Below are 21,012 nucleotides of genomic sequence, written 5' to 3'. Positions count from 1 at the left end.
GCATTACTAACTCCATTTTGATGAGGAAACTAAGGCTCAGGTTAAATACTACTTGTCCAAGGTCATGCAGATAAAAATTGGAAAAGCTAGGATTCAACCTAGATCTTTTCGCCTTCAAAGTCCAGGCACTTTCAGGTGTCCCTGGGACCCTTCACTTTGCGAATAGAGCATGGAAAATGTGTCCCGCTGGTCATCATCCTAAGACCCCTGGAAGCCCCTCAGGGTAGGATCTGGGTCTTAGAGTCTCAGGGCTCTGCATCCATCCTGATGGCATCCTGCCAAAGACCCTCTCTTCTGAGCCCCTCCCCTGCTTTCTGCCAGCCTAATGAACCCAGAAGTTGAATGGCCAGTCCTTTCTGTCCCAGGGAACAGCTCCCTGGAGGTTCTCTTTAGAGATTTCTGGATGCTTCAGTCAGGCCCGGAGCCAGACAGAGCAGGAGGTGAGGAGAGGAGAGCTGGAGGGCAGGGGCCCAGGGCCCCCAGGGAGGCTGTCTGTGGTGGACATGTCTGGTGTGGCTACCCCCTTCCTGCCTCTTCGGAGCTGTCCTGCCACAACCCTAGTTAAGGATGGGCCCAGGTAGCACCTTTGTACCATGTGGCCCTGGACTATGGATTGGACTAGGGATGCGTACCTGATCTAAGAGGACCCGAACTATCAGCTGGGTGGACCAGTCAGGTTGTCTCTCCCAGGAATTGTGATGAGGGCTGAGGGGCTGGGTAGTTTTGGGGGAGCTGAGCTGCAGGGTTACAAAGAATTGGGTCCTAACTGAGACCAGGGTGATCCAAAGCCACACGCAAGTCGGGGTTATTGGGGAAGAGAAGCCAGAGTGAGCAGAAACAGCAGAGACAGGGATGGTGTGGCCTGAGAGAGATGGAGAGAGAGGCCTGGGCTCCTGACTGCGGGTCTTTGACACTAGCTAAGTGGTGCTGTTTCCTTTCAGAAGTCCCCTTTTACTCACACAGGTCCAAGGGGGCACGGCACCCTGGCTAAGCTCCAGCCACTCCAGAAGAAGAAGCCAGGCTCCCAAGCACTGTGTCCCAGGTGTGTCTGGCAAAGTGAGCAGTGCAGCAGAAGGGCCCTGGATGAGTCTGGGGAGACCCATAAGGGCACTGCACACTGTAGTGTTTAGGAGTATTCCTGCTGAATCCACGCAGCAGCCCTACGTGGCCCACTGGGCAGGGGTGGTCTCCATTCGATGTCTGGGGACACTGAAACCTGGAAAGGTTGGTGTCTCACCGGAGTTGGACCTGGGACCCAGGCTTCCTGATCACAGGCCTGCTGCTTCTCCCATAACCCACACTGCCTCTCTGATCCCCTCTCTTATTAGGTAGCTGGGTGACTTTGGGGTTAGAAATACAGTGTGCAAAGTACACAGTACAAGACCTGGCATGTGGAAGGTCTCAGGAGGTGGGAGCTGTTGTTAACATTATGTTTTTTTGTTTTTTTGTTTTTGCGGTACGCGGGCCTCTCACTGTTGTGGCCTCTCCCGTTGCGGAGCACAGGCTCCGGACGCACAGGCTCAGCGGCCATGGTTCACAGGCGCAGCCGCTCCATGGCATGTGGGATCTTCCCGGACCGGGGCACAAACCCGCGTCCCCTGCATCGGCAGGCGGACTCTCAACCACTGCGCCACCAGGGAAGCCCCTGTTAACATTATGTTTTAAAGCAGAGCTCTGCGCTGCCACTCACCACTCAGAAGCCTTCCTTAGTTCCCCAAATGCACACAATACATTCTAGGGGTTTCCTGCCCCAGCACGTAGGCTGTGCACAACCTAATGCACCCCCAGCCTGGCCTGCTCTCTCCTGGCTCCCCCAACACTTCCAGTCCCCTCTGCGCCTCACCTCTGAGCACTTTCTCATGCTGTTGGGCTGCCTGGAGTTCCCTCTCTCCTCTCTTCAGCCCTCTGAGGAAGGGCACCTCCGGGGCTGCCTCCTTTGGGGCGCCTCCCCCGTCTCCCTGTTGGAAGAACGGTACCTTCCTCTGCCCCTGCCACTCTCTGCCAGGTATTAGGTTTGGCGTGGAGGTGGGTGCCTCTCCCACTGGCCCACCTTGCCCTGTGTCTGTGGTGGATTCCCAGCGGATGCATGAAGCTGGTCTGGATGCATGGGTTGGGTTTGGCAGGGAGGCCTTGGAGCGAGCGTGGCCCCCATGGGCTCTGTCTCCATCACCTGCTTCCCACTCTCCTTGCTGGTCATGGCTGGTGGCCCAGACAACTCTGGGCTGGCAGGGAGTTTGGGAGCAGATGCCAGGAGATGTGAAGGAGGTTTTTCTTAGGCTCAACACCCTGCCCAGGGCTCAGGAGCTCAGATGGTGTAGGTTGGCACAGTGCCCAGGACGAGAGGGACTCCAGGCAACAGGGACTTCAGCCTGAAGCCAGCTGCCAGGACCTTCTCTCCCATGAGCCAGCCTGTAGAAATGGTGTCCTCACCCCTACCACTCACACGTGCATGCGTGCGCACACACGCACACGCACACATACACACACACACACTCACTCACTCCAATACATGTCCCCCACCGTGGCCTCTTGGCATGACCCTGTCCACCATCCAGGGCAGAGAGTAAAAGAACCAGGGGGGTATAGGGTGGACATACCCAGGAAGCAGGAAAATCTGCCCTTCAATAAAAGGAGAGGAGTCCCCTACAGGACTTGGCCTCTGGGCCCCCCGCTCTTCCTTCAAGTTCCAGGCCCTCAGGCATCTAAAGAAGCCACCAAACACAGCTCTTCCTCCACACAGGTCTGGACCCAACCGAGAGGCTAAGGTTCCGCCCCTCTCCATGGAAACACACTTCACTCAACCCTGGGCCCTGTCGGAAATGCTCCTTAGGTGGAATGAAATGAGGCTCGGGCCATTGCTTCTCAGCCATCTTCAGTGGAGACACAAGCAGCTGTCCCCATCCTTGGGACACTGCCCTTTACACAGAGACATGGAAGCAGACACTCACCCCCCCAGCCTGCCTCCCGCTGCCTGACTCACCCCGGGCTTGTCACCTCTCCTCTGACCTCTGATTTCCCAACCTTTTCAATTAGCTCTGCCACTCCACCAGCCTTGCAGGTTCTCCATCTTCACTGTTGTTCACAGCCCAGAATCGCAGGACAGCCCGGCCGGGCTGGGGTATAATTGGAGAATGACTTCCCGGCTCCTACGGCCTATAGAAGATGCCTATTCGTGCAGGGATGTCCCGAGCTTGCTTTCTACAGTGCCTAGAGCTGCAAGTTGAGCAGAGTCCCCTGGACCCAGCCCTCCCCAGCTACTGCTTACAGTGTTGCTGTGCCTTCTCCTCTGTCCACCCCCATGTGGAATCTGGGTGAGCCGGCTTTCTCTGCCCTTGACTTTATTCAAATGATTAAATGACTCTGTCACTGCTCCCTCCTCCCCAATTCAAAATAGTCTTAGCTGAGCTTTATATAGTGCTTACTACGTGCCACTGCTCTAAGCAAGCTAATATATGTTCCTCTTTTACTCCTCTAACATCCCTATTCTGTAGGTACTACTATTATTCCTATTTAAAGATGCAGGAACTGAGCCCAGAGAAGTTAAGTGACTTGCTCGAGGTCACACAGCAAATACCTGGCAGCGCGAGGCTCTCCCCATACTGCTTCTCCTGCTCTCTCTGAGCGCTTTGCTCTTTTCCTCCAACTCCCATTTCAGAGGTGGTGAGGCCTCCCCTCCCAAGGCTGAACCCCTAACTACATGCTGCCCCGGCCTTGGGCTTTTCTTCCTAACCTTTCTCCTGGAGGCCCCCCATTTGAGGGTATTTTAAAATTGTCCTCTGCTAACTTCTCACTATTTGCCTCAGGTCTTCAAAAAAGGGAAGGGAGGGAGACAGGGAAGGAGGAAGGGAGGCAGGCCCACCATGCCCCTGTTGCTTCTCCCCTCACCCATCAGGATGCCCCTGCTTCACCCACGAAGACTACTCTCCCCAACAGCATCAGGAATTTCCTGAGTACCAGACCCGGTGCCCTGTGGGCAGGGCTGCCCTAACTACATGGCACTCTGGGACCAATTAGAAAAGAAACGGGCCCCGTCTGGGTGGATGCAGCCCCTGGGAGAGTGCGTGGCTTGGTAAGCAGGCTGGACTTCAGCAACCCACACCTATCAGCTGGATTCTTTTGGACAGTCCATAACCTGGACAGTCATACATGGCGGTCTTGGCTGTTGGCATCCTCATTTTCCTTCATATTCTGGCCATGCTCAGCCCTGATGGCCGGTCCTCTTCCTCACTGGATACCCGACCCTCCTGGTTCCCACTGGTCCTTTGCAGTCTCCCCTGCTGCCTCTGCTTCCTTCTCCTGCACCCTGATTTTAAGAGTGGACCAAGATTCTGCCTGGGCTGATCTGATTCTGGTTCAAGGGAGGCCACCAAGGCCTTGCCTCCAGCTCCACTCCACACGGTCACCTGGCTGGAGCATGAGCACCCAAGCCTGGCTGGGCCCCCAGAACCCATCCCTCCCACCATGTTGGCCTCTCTGTACTGCCTGATTCCTAGTAATTCCTCAGTCAACCAGGCTGAACACCTTGCCTTCCCCTCTTCTTCTCCCCCAAGACCTAGTCCCAGCCATTCCTCTTTTCCTAGTCCTGCCCTTTCTTTCTGTTCCTATAGCCACCACCTAGGCTCTCATCCTTTCCAGTCTGGACCTGGGGAGCCGATCTTAGCTGTCATCCCTCGGTCACTTCCTAATCTTCCTCACACCTACTTCCAGATGACACTCCAGTCTGCACTTGTCACTGCTCTGCTCAAAACCTTCCACGACTCCCCATTGCCTACAGGGAAAGAAGCTCACACTTTCAACCTGCATTTCAGCGTCCTCCACCATATGTGCCTGACCTTCTCCAGCCTTAGCTGCTGCACCGTACCCGGGGAGAGGGCTTTGGAGCTCACTTTTGGCAGTGCTTTTCCATAGCTAAGCTCTCTGGAAGGCTGCTGGGGGTGGGGTGGGGGGGGGAGGGGCTGGGGGAGGGGTGGTTCTGCCCTTGTCGCACTTCCCACCATCCCCTGCCCCAGGCCAAGCCTTTTAATGGCCACCAGCAGCCTGACAGCTGCCCTCCACCCTGGGCGGCCTGGATTAGAGTCCAGCCAGACTGAAAATGTGGAGGCAGGTCTTAGGGGGTGGTCAAGGGATGAAAGGAAGAGGAGCCTCTCCCAGCCTGCGAGTCACTCACCCTGGGAGACAGGCATGGCTTGGAAGCGGTTAGTGGGACAGCGGGGGCAGCATGTTTGCAGGAGGCGTTAATCCCCATACTCCCTTAGATTTGTGCAACGTTTCAGTGTATCACTCACTTTCTGAGTGAGATGCAAGAATCACTATCACTCACCCCACTGAGAAATGAGGAAGCTGAGGCTCGTGCTGGTGAGGTGACTTGGTCAAGGTCACAGAATGTGAAATGTGTGCATCAGAGGCAGGATGGAGTTTCAGGGTGGCGGGGGGCGTCTTTCATGCCAGCCCACCTGCTCACCCCAGGCTGGACCCAGGCTTTCTGCGCAGCAGGGACCTCCCTTGCCATCCAGGGAGGGGTTGGTTAGCTCCGGCACTTGGTGGGGAGCCCTGGGGGAGGGGCTCATCTTGCCCTGCTCCATTCCTGGCCCAAATTGGCACCAGCACCTGGGAAGGGCTGCCGGCCAGCCACGTGCCAGTGTTACTTTAAAAATAAACCAGGGAAGAACGTGGCTTAAAAATAACCCTGGGGATGTGTGAGGAGCTAATTACTGCCGCAGCCCCCGGTCAGGGCTTCCAGGAGCGCGCCGGGGCCCATGGTTCGCTGCGTGTTCCCTCTGCCCATCTCTTCCAGTTGGGGACTGCGTACCAGGCCCTCCTAGAGCAGCCGGGGGCAGACAGGGCCTCAGAATCCTGAGGGTGGAAGCTGGAGGCGGCTCTGGGCATCCTGGGCGGCCTCCCTCACCTCGGCCAGGACACGGGGAGGCGGGGGAGGGACGGGAGCATCCAGGCCAGGAGGGAACTCCGACAAGAGTCTCTGGGCCTCACCCCTGTCTTCCCACTGGAACCAGCCAGGCTCCAAAAGGGACTCTGAAGTCCTGAGCGCCCCCTTCTTCTCTGCATGTGGTGTTGGCAGCCAGGTGGCTGCTTTTGCCGATTACATCTCCCTGTTTAGGACTCCACCTAATCATTGTAGCTGTCTCCTGAGAAGAACTCGGAGGCCCATCTTGGCCCGTCGGGGTAAGAATGCACGGCCCTCCTGGCTGCCCCCTCCTAGTTGCTTCCACAGACATCCCTGGCCTGTGAGCTCGCGTCTCTGGACCCTCAGTGCCGAGAGCGCTTGGTCTTCTGCCCAGCCAGGCCCGAGGAGCCCCCAGGCTCTTTCCCCAGTGGCGGTCAGGGAAGCAGGAGCCACGCTCTCATCCTGCAGGCCAGGTTCCCGCAAGGCTCTCAGAAACTCTTGCAGATCCCCTACCTTCAGCGCATCCTGAAGCGACAGGGAGGAGGGGACACAGGGCCCAGCAGAGGACGCAGCCGAGGACAGACGTGCAGGATCAAAGAGAAAAAGCAGAGCTTTCCCGGAGGAGGGAGGCAGAGGCCAAGACTGCTGGAAGCTGACAGAAATGATCAAAGGACAAGGATGGATGGGAGGGGTGGGGGGAAAGGAGCAGCCAGGAGACGCAGGCAGAGCGGCAGTTGGGGGCAGGGGCTTTGGGGTCAGACAGGCCTGGACTCAGGGCCCTGGCTGGGTGCCCTGAGCCAATAATCTTGCTGGGCCTTGGGCCTCATTTGCATAATGGACATAATGATGACTACCTCATGGGCCTCTGCAGAGGGAGGTTTGTAAAGCATTTATAAAAAGGCCTGAAAATGGGGAGCTGGGATATTGTTTGTTCCCTCTCCTGCCTCTACTGGGATCTGGCCCCTCTGTTCCATGTCAGGCTGGTCAAATACAAAGGATGCCCTACCACTCTCTCCCTCCCATGCTCCTGGAACAAGCTGTTCAATGTTAGTTACACCATGTTTTCATGGTCAATGTCTCCAGTGGGCACCACATTGCCAAACACACTGGTTGCTTCTCTGTGGTCAACTGACTTGATCTCCCAGCAGCAGCTGGCCTGGTTGACAGTTCCCTCTCTCTCAAAACAATGCCTCCTGGCCTTGGGACACTGCACTCCCCAGGTTTCCCTCCAGTGTCCTGGCAGGTCCCCTTCCTTGCTTGACCTCCCAGTGCTGGAGGAAAGGCCTGCCCTGGGCTCTTCTCTCCCATTCTCCCCTCTCCCTGGCTGATCTCATCAAGCTGCATGACTCTAAATATTATTGCCATCTGATAACTCTTAAATTTATATCTCAGCTTTGATCTCTCCCTTGAGCTACAGGCTTGTCTGTCTAGCTGCCTTCATGGATTTGTAATAAGCATCTCAAAATTAACCTGTATGTCTAAAATAAGAAGTCTGGAATCTCATCTCTTTAACAAACCTTTTACTCTCTGAATTTTATTTCCCATCTCAGTAAATGCTTACCTTCCACCCAGTTGCTCAGGTCAAAGATTACCACTGATTATTCCCTTCCCCCTACTCCCATAGCCCTCTGGCTCCCTCCTTTCCCCCAACACATACATCCTATCCAGCAACAGGTCGGGCCAACTCTGTCTTGAAAACACACCCTCAATCCACCCCTCTCTACAGTCTCCACAGTCTCCACCCGAGTCCCATCCACCACCATTCTGTCTTTCAAGTTACTCAACTGCAGCCTGACGGGTCTCCCCGCTTCCCTCTTCTACTACAACCAGCTGACCTCTAGCAGCCAGAGGGAAATGGTAAAAATTTAAGTTATATCCCACCACAACCCTGCTTAAAACTTTCCAGTGGCTTCCATCACATGTAGAGTAAAATCCAAATTCTTGCCCATGACCTCCATGGCCCTGCAGGATCCAGTCCTCCCATGCTTCCGCCCTGTTGCTCAGTGTGCCGCAGGCACACTGCCCTTTCTGCTCCTGTTCCTCAAACATGTCAGCTCTGGCCTACCTGGGACTTCACATGTGCTGTCCCCATGCCCCGCCCCCACCCTGGAAGGCTCCTCCTTGATCTTTGCATTCCACAGGGCCCCCTCCCTGGAAGGCTTTCCCAGATTGCCCATCCCTCCTCTCCATCACTCTCTACCCCATTCTCTTGTTTTACTGACTCCTGGCACTTGTCACCATTGGGATGATTTTTTTTTTGTGATCACATAATGTAGTTTATCAACTATCTGCTTCCTCTGGAATGCAGGCATCGTGAGGACCAGGGCTGAGTCCCTAGGGCCCGGAACGGTGCCCAACACATGGAAGATGCTCAGAAAAAGAAAGAAAATGGAGGAATGACTGTGTGGGTGCTGGGGGAGTGGGAAGAGTCAGGAGGCCTGAGTTTGAGGACTGGCTCTGATATCGCACTGCTGGTGGCTGGGGCAGGCCACGCCCCATCTCCCCCTGCACTCTGCCCTGGCCTCAGTCTCCTCATCTGGAAGAGAGAAGGGTTGGGCTGAATTGGTGATTCTCAAAGAATCTGAATGACGCCAAGAACTGCAGTAATGCCGTCCACTGCCAAGCTGAGCCCTTATACTGCATGAGCATGCTGGTGTCAGCACCCTGAACTGACCCCATTCCAGCCAAAGGCTGAGGAAGGTGATCGTATGCTCTGCAACGCACACATATTGTGTAATGGCCCAAGAACATTTTGAGATATCAAACCATTGTGAGGACCCATGCGGCTAACTCCAGCCGCTCAGAGGTCTAGCAGGTCACTGGTCTAGGGGGGACGTTGAAGGTTGGTCCACGAGCAGGACCTTAGCTCCCAGGACCCTGGAAGCCTCTGAGCTAGCCGAGGGCCTGGATTGTAGGAACAGCCACCAGTGCACTCATCCCGGGCCAGCTCAGGTCCAGGGGCAACCTGGGAAGAAAGACTGTCTGCAGCCTCTCTCCTGACTACCCTCCTGCCTGAAAGTGCTGGGGGGTCAGCAGGCTCTCAGCACCACTGCTCCTCCCACACCCCATCCACAGACTACTGTGGGAGCTGCCAGCTGTTAGGGGGCCCCCCTTTCTGGGTGGGAGGCTCCCGCATTCCAGCTGTCCCAGGGGTTGGGGCAGTGGACTCACTCTGCTGATAAGCAAGGCTGCGGCCATAGTCAGAAATACTCTTTCCAGAAAGGGGTGACTTGGAGGTCCTGGACAAGGCTCTATTCTCGGGACTGGACACAGAGGAAGTCCCTCCAGGGCTCAGCCATCATGGGGTAAAGTGGGGACAAGATTGTAATACTGGGTAGGGTGCATCTCAGGAGGCGCTGGAAGCAGAGGCCAGGATTAGGTCCTGGCAGAGCTAGAGTAGAGATGGTCCAAGTTGTAAGGGGCTCAGACATCACCAGCCCAGTCCCTTGCAGACAAGGCCAGGGTGGAATGTGACTTGCTGTGGGTCTCACAGCCAGGTAGGAGCAGAGAAAGAGCAGAAGGGTCTGTGTCCCCCACTTTCCTTAGCTCAGCTGTGCTACATCAGTCACAGCTCTGAGAAATGACACGTAGCCCACTGACGATCTTAAGGGGAAGATAGGGGACGTCAGGGCCTCTTTGGTGCCCAGGGAAGACAAGTGCTTAGGAGTCTGGGGCACTGAGCTGGGCACCCAAGGGAAGGAGGGCTGCCACTGAGTTTAAGTCCAGGTTTCTCTTCCTGTGGCTCCGCCTGGAGGTAGACCAAGGACCAAGAGTAGCCCCGGAGGGTCTTCCTCTGTCTAGCCCTCATGGTGGAAAATCCACTATGCAAGTCATGCTGAAGAAGGGTCACGCTGGCTCAGCCAGGCTAGAGCCCCCCACTTTGTTCCCAAGTGAGTGATACTCACACAGCTAAGGGGGCTGACCCCCTTCCCTGGGGTCATTTGAGAGCTAAGCCATGGAGGAGCCACCTCCTGTCCCATGACCCCACTGAGACCCTCTCAGTCCCCTTCTCCTCTGGGAAGAGTGGGACCTGCCTTTCTCCTTGGGCCACCCGCTGACTCCTGGGCCCTCTGCCACCTGGCTCACCCCAGGAGCTTTGGCTTGTGAACTCCAAAGATTCTTCCTCAGCTGCCCCTTGACTGTTTCTCAAGTCCCAAGGAAACCCAGAAGGAAAATGCTAGCTGCTGGCTGGCAAGTGGCCCAGCCTCCCAAGTACAGAATGCTGATTTGAATAAGCTCTCTTCTTTCCTGTGCTTCCCAAACCTGGCTGCAGATTCCCCTCACCAGGGGAGTTTTTAAAACTCACAGCCTCCTGGGCTTAGCTCAGGCCCGGATACCCATTGCCCTGGCTCCAAATAACTACTGCTACGGGGACCAGCGTCCGACTCAGCATGCAGGGGCCATCTTCCCTGCCCTCCCCCCCTGCACGCCGGGGAGCAGGTGAGTTGCCAAGTCACCCCCAACCAGGCCCTTCTCTTACTCACTGGCTGTTCTTAAGAACCATCACTCAATGCTCATTTCTAGTCTCAGGTTTCCCTCCTGTTCAAATGCATGGAACTAAGGCCACTCCATGACGACTGCCACCCCCTGTCCCCCAGCACCATCCTCTTCACCCTCCATAGGCCAACACCCACTTCTACGATGCCCCAACGTCCAGACCATCCAACCCACCTTCAGCTACGGGGGGCCAGAGCACCCCTCGGGGGGAGCTTGATTCTGGGCTTGGAAGGTCTGGACTTGACTCTTGCTTCCACATTCACTGGCTCTGGATCACGGGAAGCGATCTTATGTTCTCAAGTCCAGTTTCTTCATTGACACCTATACCTCTGGGTTGTTATGAGGTTCAGGAGAGATACTGTGTGACCAAGTGTTTTATAAAGCGAGTGCTGGGCCTGCTTTACACACCCCTGCTCTGCTGATTGCCAGCAGCGCACCTGTGCAGGCCTGCCCTGGCCCCTCGGAGCCTCAGGGTCCTCCTCTGTAAAATGGGAATTGTAATAGTGCCGCCTTCATAGAGTGGTAATACATGTAACGGGCTCAGCCCAGAGAAACCTCCCAGTGAATGGCAGCCTTGGTTCATGACCATGGAAACTGAGGCAGGCTCTGTGGGGTGTGACGGCTTCATGTCAGGTCTAAGGTCTGGACAGAATAGGTCCAGGTGAGAACAGATCTGTTGCGTCGATCTGAGACTTGCTCCTGCCTGGAACCACCCAGCTCTGCCTGCCCCCAGGGCCCTGGGGAACTCCCCTGCCCTGGTGGGAGGACAGCACCGTCCTGGGGGAGAGGGCTGCCTCCTGTCTGAAGCCTGGCATCACCCTCTTGGGGTTGTTCAACCACGGCCTGACAGTTTGGGTCTCTGGAGAGAGCCTCCCAGATGGTCCTGTGGCCAGCGGGCTGGAATGTGCCTCTCCGGATGTTTCTGCGATGGTTATTTCTGCATCGGATCTGTGGTCAGGAGAGGCCCTGCACATTCCTGAAGAGGGACACTGAGTCCATGCCAAGCCGTGCAGCAGGGGCCTGGTGTTGTCTATGCAGAAAATGTCCACACACCAGTGGGGGACAGTATCATCTCCTTCAGCTCAGTGCTGTCCCAGGAGGGCCTCCTGAACACCATCCATAAGCCTGGGTTTGGTCTAGGCTCCAGAGTGGATCTTTGGTCCAGAAAAGGAATCATGGAGAGGGGAGGAAGTGAAAGCACTTCCTGGGGGCTGGCTGAGGTCTGCTGGGTGACCAGGGTGGGGCTGAAGTGAGATAATCAGGATTCAGGTTGCCATTACCCTCTGGTTCAACTGGGGTCATGAGGCACCCACTAGTTCAACTGGGGTGACCCACTGGTTCAACTGGCATGATGGAGGCAGCTGGTGGTTCAGTTGGGGTCATAGGGGCATTCCATCCTGATCCCTGGTCAGGATCCAGGCAGGAGAACACAGGTTGGAGTCTATCACTTCCCTCCTCCAGTTCTTGTCAAATCAAGTCCACCTGCCAGAGTCTAGCACTCAGCCCCCTCCAAGGTTGGCTCCCCCACCTTTCCTTGGGCAGACTTATGGCCCCAGCCTAACTCATGCTGCTCCCTTACCCCGGAAAGCCCTCACTGCCAATCCTCACTTACTAGAGTTCTCATTCTTCATTTACGCCTTCCTCAGGTACTACCTGCTCCAGGAAGCCTTCTCAGATCCTTATTCTGAGTTACTCCACTAGGATTTAGCATATATACCATTCAACTTGTGGTTTCAGGATTCCACTGGACTGGGGGCTCCTTGGGGAAGGATCTGGATCTTAGTTTTCTATTCTCTTGGTGCCTGGTATAGTGTCTGGCACTCAGAAGACCTCAATGATTTTTTTAGTAAACTAAAAATGAAGTTTGGTAAACCTGAAATGAAGGTTAAAGTCAGTACTATTTGGAAGGTGACCCAGAGGGTCTGGGGGTCCCCAGGACACTGATGAGTCCCACTTAGGGTACTCTAAGTCTCCAGGCTGCCTCTTTGAAGATCAAGAATCTAAGTATCTCAGGGTTGGTAAGAACCTTAAAAGTCACTTATTGCGGTCCCCAGTGTGATATATGGGTAGCGTGATGATCTTTTTGATGTGTCAACTTGGCTAGGCTAAAGCTCTGAGTTATTCAATTGAGCACTGATCCAGGGGTTGCTATGAAGGCATTTTGTAGATGTGATTAAAGTCCGTAATCAGTTGACTTCAAGTAAGGGAGATTATCCTAGATCACTTGGTGGACCTGAATCAATCAGTTGAAAGACCTTAAGAGGTGAGCCAAGGCTTCCCTGAAGAAGAAGAAACTCTGCCTGTGAACAGCAGCTTCAGCCCAAGCTGGAGAGAGTTCCAGCCTGTCCTTCCCGATGTCCTGCTGTATAGATTTCACTCACCTAGCCAGCAACTACCATCACATAAGTCAAGACACATAAGTCTATCTATCTATCTATCTATCTATCTATCTATCTATATTTCCAGCTGGTTGTGTTTCTCTGATTGAACCCTGACTGGTACAGGTTACCTCTGCATCTACTTCCTCTGGGGCAAACCAAAGCCCTGCCCCAGCCTCAGAGGAGGGTCCACCAGCTCTGAGGCCATTGGCTCTGACACTCCATGACCAGATTCCTAAGGACCTTTCCAGCTCTACACAATCTTGTTCTTAAAACCACAGTCCCCACCTCATGTCTGTTCTCAGAAGTCAGGTCTCCAGGTTATTTAGATCCTTGCTACTCAAAGTGTAAACCGCAGATCAGCAGCATTAGTGTCCCTTGGGGGCCTTGTGAGAATTATAGACTCTCAGGCCCCATCCCAGACCTACTGGTTCAGAATCCGCATTTAAACAAGATCAACCAAATCGTCAGAGATGACCATCGGAGAAGTACTAATGTAGAGAATTCCGTATTGCTGAGCTAGCCTTCTCTAGTTCCCCCTGGGGAGCACCTCCTTTGTACAAATGGGGAGACTGAAGCCCACCAGGGTAGTGCCTGTGCCTCTCATGAGTAGGCGGAAAGCAGAGAGAGAGAATGATTTGTCTAAGGGGAGAGAAAGAACCCAGTTTCTAGCTCCCAGGCCAGGCTCCTGCCTTATATTCCCTGCATCCATACACTCTCTTCACAAAGGCGTCCCTGTGTGTCCCTGGAAGAGGCGGGAGTGGGAAGCAGGGTGGTAAGGAGCTGGCTTTGGTGAAGGGGGAGCGTGGGAAGTCGGCCCCGGCGTGGCGGGGATCCCAGGGGGCCATAGAACCAGGAGGACCAAAGCTGTCGTCTCCAGGTAGTAGCTGAAGCCAGCTCCGGAAATGGGAAAGTGAAGGCGTGACTGCAGCAGTGGGGGCTCGGGGTGGCTCCAGGTGAGGGGCAGGTCTCCGGGAGCCACCTGGGAGCTGCCTGAGCATGGGCAGTTTCTGGACAACGGGGAAGTGTGGACAGACTGGGAGGTGGCCGCATCAGCTGGGCCGGTGACTGCTTCACGACAGGCATTGGTCACGTGCTGAGGACCAGAGCCTAACAGAGGGGTCAGGAGGGGGCCCCAGGCAAGCAGGACAGGCCGGCTGGCAGTCTGCTTTCTTCTCTATGAGCCTGGGGGTGGGGTGGTGAACAACACGGGAGGAGGCATCAGTAAACAGGGTTCCCTTCTTCTCCAATCAGAATTTTAGTTTCCACACTCTAAAATGAGAGAGGTGGAGCTAACTGATTTCTCTTTGGGCTAAATGCTCTACCTATAGTTCTGAGGATGTGATAGCCTGAAGCTGAGGTCACAGCTGAGTGCCCTGCATGACCCTGATACCTCCATTGTTTGTGACATTCATATGAGAGGGACAGCAGAGCCTCCGTGGGGAGCAGGGGGCTGCATGACTCCATGAAAAGATACTTCCTACAGCCCTGGGTGTAAGCCCTGTTACTGTCATTTTACATTTGTAGGGTCCTGGGCCAATGTCTGAACCTCTCTGAGCTTTCCTTTCCTTGACCATAACAGGATGATAATGCCTGCCCTCCCAGGGTAGTTGTGGGAATGCAGGCGGTGAGAAGTGCCTCGGACAGAGCCTGACGTGTTATAGACACGTCAGTTCCCTGCATCCAAGGCAGGGGTGGGGTGGGAGGGAGTGAGTGCCCATCCTGGGTCTCTGCTGAGGTTTGCCTAAACTCATCATGATCTCAGTCAGAGCTGGGTCTCTTCCCTTGCTGCTGGCTGACGGCAGGGAAATCGTTTTTACATTTTTTTTATTACAAAATCAACTCACAGATTTACCGTTTGTGCTGCCAGCTGAAAGCTGTTTATAGTGGTGATTTGCACCACATTCATCTGCGCTTGTTTATGTTTTCTTTGAAAATACTTATTGTGTTTGTCCTGTCCCCACTGTGGCCAGGCATGTGTCTTCTATTTCTGTCCTATTCTGGCCCCCACTCCCTCCATGTCTCTAGCCCCCAATCATGACGTGTGGGAACTGGACGTGCAGGCAGGAGGCATGGCAGCCAGAAGGACCTCTGATCAAATACGTCCACTTTGTGGATGAAGAAATTGGTGGTCATAGAGGACCAGCAGCTAAGCTAAGTGGAACTGGAACTTTTGCCTTCTTGCTCCGATCCAGGATGGGTTCTCCTACCACTGTGCACCTCACTCTCCCTGATTGGTCTGCTGAGGGTCTGCCTGCTCAGAGGAGGGAGCATTGCCCCTGAGCTTGGATGTCAGGCAGACTCTAGGCATGAGTGAGGATCTGGGAAGCCTGGGATGGGGGAGTGAGATTAGGAGGATAAAGGGAAGGGTGTGGCAGCCTCTGGTCCCCAATCCCACTGTCCCCACCTGTTAGGAAGGAGCAGAGGTGCTGTGGTCATAGTAATCCTTGGGAAACAGAGCAGTTCCCTTCTGTAGGGAAAGTGACAATACATGAGAAATAATAACACTTAAAATTGTAGATACTGTTTATTAAGTACATACTCTGTACCAGGCACTTCTTTTACATTATCCCATTTAATCCTAGGAGGCAGATATTATTCTCCCATATAGTAAATGACAAAGCAAGTTCAGAGAGACTCAGTAACTTGTCCAAAGTGACACAACTAGGAGCAGGCGGTGGAGGTGGCGAGTGGAGAGGGGGGTTGAGTGATGAAGCCAGGCACTCGGGCTTCTAAGCCAGCACCCGTGTTCATACGCCACCCTCAGGAAAGGCTGTACAGTTGAAGCAGAGGGGGTGGTCTGTGGGCAGCGAGGAAGGAAATACTGACTGAGAGGGGACAGTGGGACCGTTTCAGGCTGGACTGCCTCTCCATCCCCCGGGAACTCAAGAGAGTACTGGGAACAGCCGAGGGATAAGCGGACAGAGGCCCTGGTGCTAAGAGCAAAGTGGGGGTCGTGAGGAAAGCAGGCTGGGGTGATGGAGAGATCTTTAGTCTAGGCACCCAAAGGGTTGTACCTGCGACTTGCTGTGTGAATTTGGGCAAGTCACTCACCTCTCTGGATGTTTGGATGGCTGCTACTGTCCCCTTTCACTTTTTATTTGAGGACTCTGGGATTTGGGCGGGTGGCAGGCCACTTCTGTACTTTCCTCCTTCTTAGAAAGATGTAAGAAATACAAGTTCCCCCATGAACTACCTGCTTGAATTCACAACCTAAGGATTCCCAGGCCATGTGGTGGGCGATGGGAGCCTGTGCTCTGCTGGAAGCTGGGGAGAAAGCAGAACAGAAGGTTTTCTGTCCCAGCTCCATCAGCTTAATCAATCACCTGGCCTCTTGTTGCCTTAGAGCCACAAGGAATCCAGGGACCTGCGGTGGGAGAACGGGCACCTGTGAGCCCATGGCAGTCTCCGGGAGGGCCTGGTGCTGGGCACAGCTGTGGCACGTGGTCTGGGTTGGTCAGGGGCCAGGGTGCAGGGGAGCAGAGGCTGGCTGTAGCGTGCTGGAGCCAGAGGCCCTCTCTTTCTGGGGAGGGTTTTGCCAGAGGAAGAGACAAGCCTTGGCTACTTGGCGTCCCCAAAGTACAAGGGTCTGGGCTGGGTTCTTGAAGGAGAGAAAGAATTGGTAAAAAATACAGGGCATGGGACTCAGAGAGGCTCCACTGAATCTATACTTTCAAGTCACAAGGCCATGGTGAGTCACTTACACTCAGAGCCTTAGGTTCCACCGCTGAAAAATGGGGATAATAATGCCCATCTTGAAGGGCTGGGGAGAGAACTGAATGGGAATATAAATGAAGTGTCTTGTACACAGCCTGCCAAAGAGTAGTTAATAAATGGTGGTTGCTATTAGTATTGTTGCCGTTCCTGCTGTCAATAATAGTAATAAATAAAGAAGCAGTCGGCACAAGTGGAAGGAGCGGGGGCCTGCGAGTCAGGTTTGACTATCCTATTCCCATCACCTCTTTGGTTCCTTCTCGGTAAGAGGAGGGGGGGGCACCAGCTGATCTCAAGGCCCTTTCCTGCTCTGACAGCCTCCAGGCTATGAATAGATGTGGCTGGGGCCCCGGAGGAGCCTAATGACTCAACAGCTAGAGAGGTTAAGCCTTCCCAAAAAAGAGTTTCCCTTTGCATTTGATGAACTTAGGGCCCGACAAAGGAAGGGTTTCCTGTCTGGAAGACTAGGGACAAGGGAGCTGGAGGAATCCTCGCAGTTAGCGGAGACTGTGACTTACCAGGTGAATGACTAACTCAGACCCTGCTGACCCTCAACCAATCAGGGCTGCCCATGAGTGCCCTGCAAGCTGGCATGATTGAGCACGTCTTGGCCATGCCAATCCTGGCTGGCTTTGGGCTTCACAGCATATGGAGGCAGAGGAAGCAGCCAAGAAACCAGCAGGGGAAGGAACACTGGGCTTAGAGTCAGAAGTCCCTGCTTCTTACTCTAGCTCCACTGCTCACCAGCTGCATGACTCTGAGGGAGTCCCTTCCCCTTCCTGAGCCTCCATGCCTTCATCTGTGCAAGGGAGCTAACAGTACCTGCCCTGGCAACTTCCCCGAGCGATGAAGGCTGAGACTCAAGAAATGAGATGAAAGTGCATTGTGATCACTAAGGCACTGAATGAACAGGAAATTTTGTCATTATTCTATCCCAAAGGGACTCCCAGTCTCTCAGGAGACCCATTTGGGTCCCCAAAGGGGTCAGGTGGACACAGACTGCTGCCTTTGGGTTTTGGGTCAAGATCAGTCTAATATAGGGCCCTTTCCAACCATCTGATCACAGCCCAGAGAGGTGTTTCTTAGATCTGAGCCCATATGGACAGCTCCCAGCCAGGTGTCATAGCCAGGGTGAGAGGTGACAAAAAGTCAGTGATGGTTGGGTGGGGCAGAGTGGGCAGTGCCCGTCTAGGGCCCCCACAGAGCTAGGGTGGTTCTTTGATGCTCTCTTTCCTCTTGCCAAGCTCCTTATAAATAAAAAAAATCATCAGAACCACACTCTGTCTGCCTCTACCCCCAGCTTTTAGCATCCCTCTTGGTGAGGACTACAAGCACTTTGGGAAACGGCAGGGATGGAGGGGAAGGATGATGCCGTCTCACTTCTGCACACCTTAAACCCATCAGTAGCATTCTCTGAGTGTTCCTGTGTATTGCTGGGTACTGTGCCGGCACTGGGAGCACAGAGATGGGAACCACAGGGCCCTGCCCCCACGGAGGTTAATTACACCCCCTGTGGTTAAAGAGACAAAATACACCCCCTGAAATGTAAATAGCTGTGCAAAACAGCCTACACTGTGTCACTCAGCTGGTCTTGACAGCAAGTCCTGCAGGCATCCACAGCCAGTGGCCTGGGATGGTCTGGCAGACTTCAAGGAGGAGATGGGATTTGAACCAGACCTGAAAGGTTAGCTTGGACAAGATAAATAGAAGACAGAGAAAAAGGCATGCCAGATACGCACACTTCAGGTGTTCTCAAGGGACAGTTGGGCTGCAGTGGAGAGATCATGTCAGGAAGAAGTGAGAAATTAAGTTGGACATAGAGATTGCAGCCAGGTATGAGGTCCTGAAAATTTGGGATGAGGAGCATGGATTTATGGATTACATGGGCAGCAGGGGGGCATTGAGGGCTTCTGAGAAGGGTATTGGTATGGTCAGAGCTGTGCTTTGGGGAGATTCTTTCTGGCAGCCTTATCCGCGGGAGCTTGCCCTAAAGGGGAATGAGGCTGGAGGCAAGGAGGTCAGTTGGGTGGTTACTGTGGAGCTGGGGACCAGGGTACTGAGAAAGATGGGGGCACACACCAAGGGCGAGATGTGTGGGGAGAGAGGGAGGGAAGGTCTAAGGATCTGCAGGGCTCCTGAAACCCTGGCAGGTGGCAGGGAGGTGGGAGAGGGGAGGAGACGCCGGACAAAACCCAGTCTGGTCCTTCCCAGGAAAGCAGGCTCCTCTTTGGGCAGACCTGAGTCTGACCATCCTGCACTAAACTCACAGCATCAGCAGGACCCAGAGGTGCCCCCACTTGGGCCACATCCACTCCTGGGGTCCTTTTCATCATCTTCCAGAAACCACATAGCATAGCTGCCTGTGGTCTCCAGAGAGCAGCGGAATCTCGGGACAATCCTGCAGTGGACAAACTGCAGGGACGGCGTCCAGTACTGCCTTTTACCCCTCTCGGCTCCTGTTGACTCCCAGGAAAACACTGCCATCTTGTCATGGGCTATGCCAAATGGCAATGAGCCCGTGGGAGCTCAGCCAAGGCTAGGAGGAGGACCAGGGAGAGGAGAAGGAATGGGAAAGATGGAGGAAACAGCTTCTGGAGGCATCCTAGTGAGCTCTGGGGGAAGGTGGGCTGGGAGCACATCAGGACCCGGAGGAGCCCTGGAGATCATTTCAGCCAAACCCTCATTGTCTGGAGGTGAACTTGAGACTCGGGCAGGGGAAGGGACTTGACCAGTGTCATACAATGGGACAAGTAACGGAGCTGGGCTGGAATTATAGTCTTGGGAGTGGGTAAGGTGTTTAGTCCTGTTTGAACACCTGAATAGCACACCAAGGGCCTCACTGGAGATTCTTTCTTGGATACCCACTTGTGCGCTTTGTGTGTGTGCCTGTGTATGTCCTGTGTGAGCTTGCGTGGGTACCTGTGTGTGCACCTGTGCCTATACTGTGAGAGAGTCTGGGTGTGTATGGCCTCCTACACTGAGGTCTGCCCTGGCTGGAAGAAGAGAACTGGGGCCATTCCTGGGGGGTGACTGTTTTCCTGGGACAGCAGTAAAGAAGGCAGACAGGGCTGGATCTGGCTTCCAGCACCAGCTCTGCTGCCCTAAGAAAATTAAAGGCACTGGCTGGCAGAGCCTAAACTCCTGGCGCTGGGCACACACGTGCACGCAGACACGCACACACACACACACACACACACACACACACACCCAAGAAGTACTCCTAGCCACAGTTACGGAGTGTTCCAGGCACCCAGAGCGGTCCCGTGTGCCTCAGAGTGTGCCAAGTACCTGCATCCACACGTCTCCCTGAAGCCCCAGTCGGTGTAGACACGCTGGGGTCCGGGAGCCGATCTGCAAGGACACGGAGGAGTCGAGCGTTCCCTACCACTTATACTCGGCGCCCTGCTCCAGGGCCTGGCGCGGCCACACCCCTCCTCCCCAGCCGCCGCCCGTCGCTCCTGCCCCTCTCACACACTTCAAGAGTCCCCTGGGGCCCTCTCGCAGGCTGGCAGGGACAAGTTAGGGCTGGCCCTGCTGGAGAGTCAAGTCCGGAGCCAGGATTCGACGCCTCCCCCGAGCCCTGTCCCTACGGAGCAGACACGTCAGGCTGAACTCGGGTTTCTGGGAGCGCGGGGTTCGGCGCCTAGACCCTCTCCGGGTGAACCCCCCAGCCCCAGCCGTTTCCGGACTACCCCAGAACCCGGCGCCCGGCCCCCGGGTCCCCGCCCCCCGCCCGGCGAGTAGTTACCGATGGTGGTGATGACGGTGATGGCGAAGTAGAAGGAGCCGGCGAAGCGCCACTGCACGCCGGCCTTGTGCGGCTTGAGGCGCAGCACGACGCGCTCGAGCTCCTCGTAGCCGCCCTGGCTGAGGTTGTAGCGCGCCCGCAGCTCCTGCTGCCGCAGCTCCAGCCGCTGCCGCTCGATCATCTCTGGCTCCGACTCGAGCGCGTCGAAGACCGCGGCGCCCACCAGCAGGTAGGTGAATGTGCACACGATGAGCGCCAGCGTGCGCACGTTCTGCCGCTTCATCGTCCCGCCCGGGCCGCCGCCGGCCCCCCGGCGCCCCCGGCCCGCGCCCCGGCCCCGGCCGCCGCTGCTGCTGCCCCGGAGGCGGCCTGGGGCATGGCTGCGCTCGCTGCTCCCCGCGCCGGGCACCCACTCCGCGCCCCGGGGCCGCAGCCGCCAACGCCGCCGCCGCCGCCGCCGCCGCCGCCGCGGAGCTGTCCCTTCAGCACCACCCACCGCCCTCCTCCGCCCGGCCCCGCTCCCGCCCCCCGCCCCCCGCCCGCAGGCCGCCTCCTCCCGCCAGCCCTCCCGCCCAGCCAAATAAGGACTGGGGAGACGCGCCGAGGGAGGGAGGAGGGGGGGCTGCCGGAGGGGGAGGGGAGGGGGAGCGACGGGAGAGCAGCGGAGAGACCGGGCAGGACAGAGAGCGAGAGAGAGGGAGAGACCCAGACAAAGATAAGTAGGCAGAGAAACGCATATAACTACAGAGGAAGAGAGAGAGAAGAAGAGTCAG

The 21,012-nt window shown here is 55.5% G+C and overlaps 1 protein-coding gene across 1 annotated transcript in view; it reads right to left on the bottom strand.

Moving 5' to 3' along the window:
- The window catches only part of KCNK3 (potassium two pore domain channel subfamily K member 3), a gene marked incomplete at its 5' end in the record, with an annotated part of 38,661 nt that extends 18,139 nt beyond the window's left edge, over positions 1 to 20,522 (bottom strand). Inside the window, one exon of the mRNA XM_082642319.1 lies at positions 20,240 to 20,522. Within this exon, the coding sequence (XP_082498445.1) occupies positions 20,240 to 20,522 (283 nt within the window). The remainder of the gene's footprint in view (positions 1 to 20,239) is intronic.
- Between the last annotated feature and the right edge of the window lie 490 nt (positions 20,523 to 21,012).

This window comes from Mesoplodon mirus (genome assembly GCF_964341445.2).
Source record: "Mesoplodon mirus genome assembly, chromosome: 14".
Classification (NCBI taxonomy): Eukaryota; Metazoa; Chordata; class Mammalia; order Artiodactyla; family Ziphiidae; genus Mesoplodon; species Mesoplodon mirus.
This window is presented reverse-complemented; position numbering and strand designations above follow the sequence as displayed.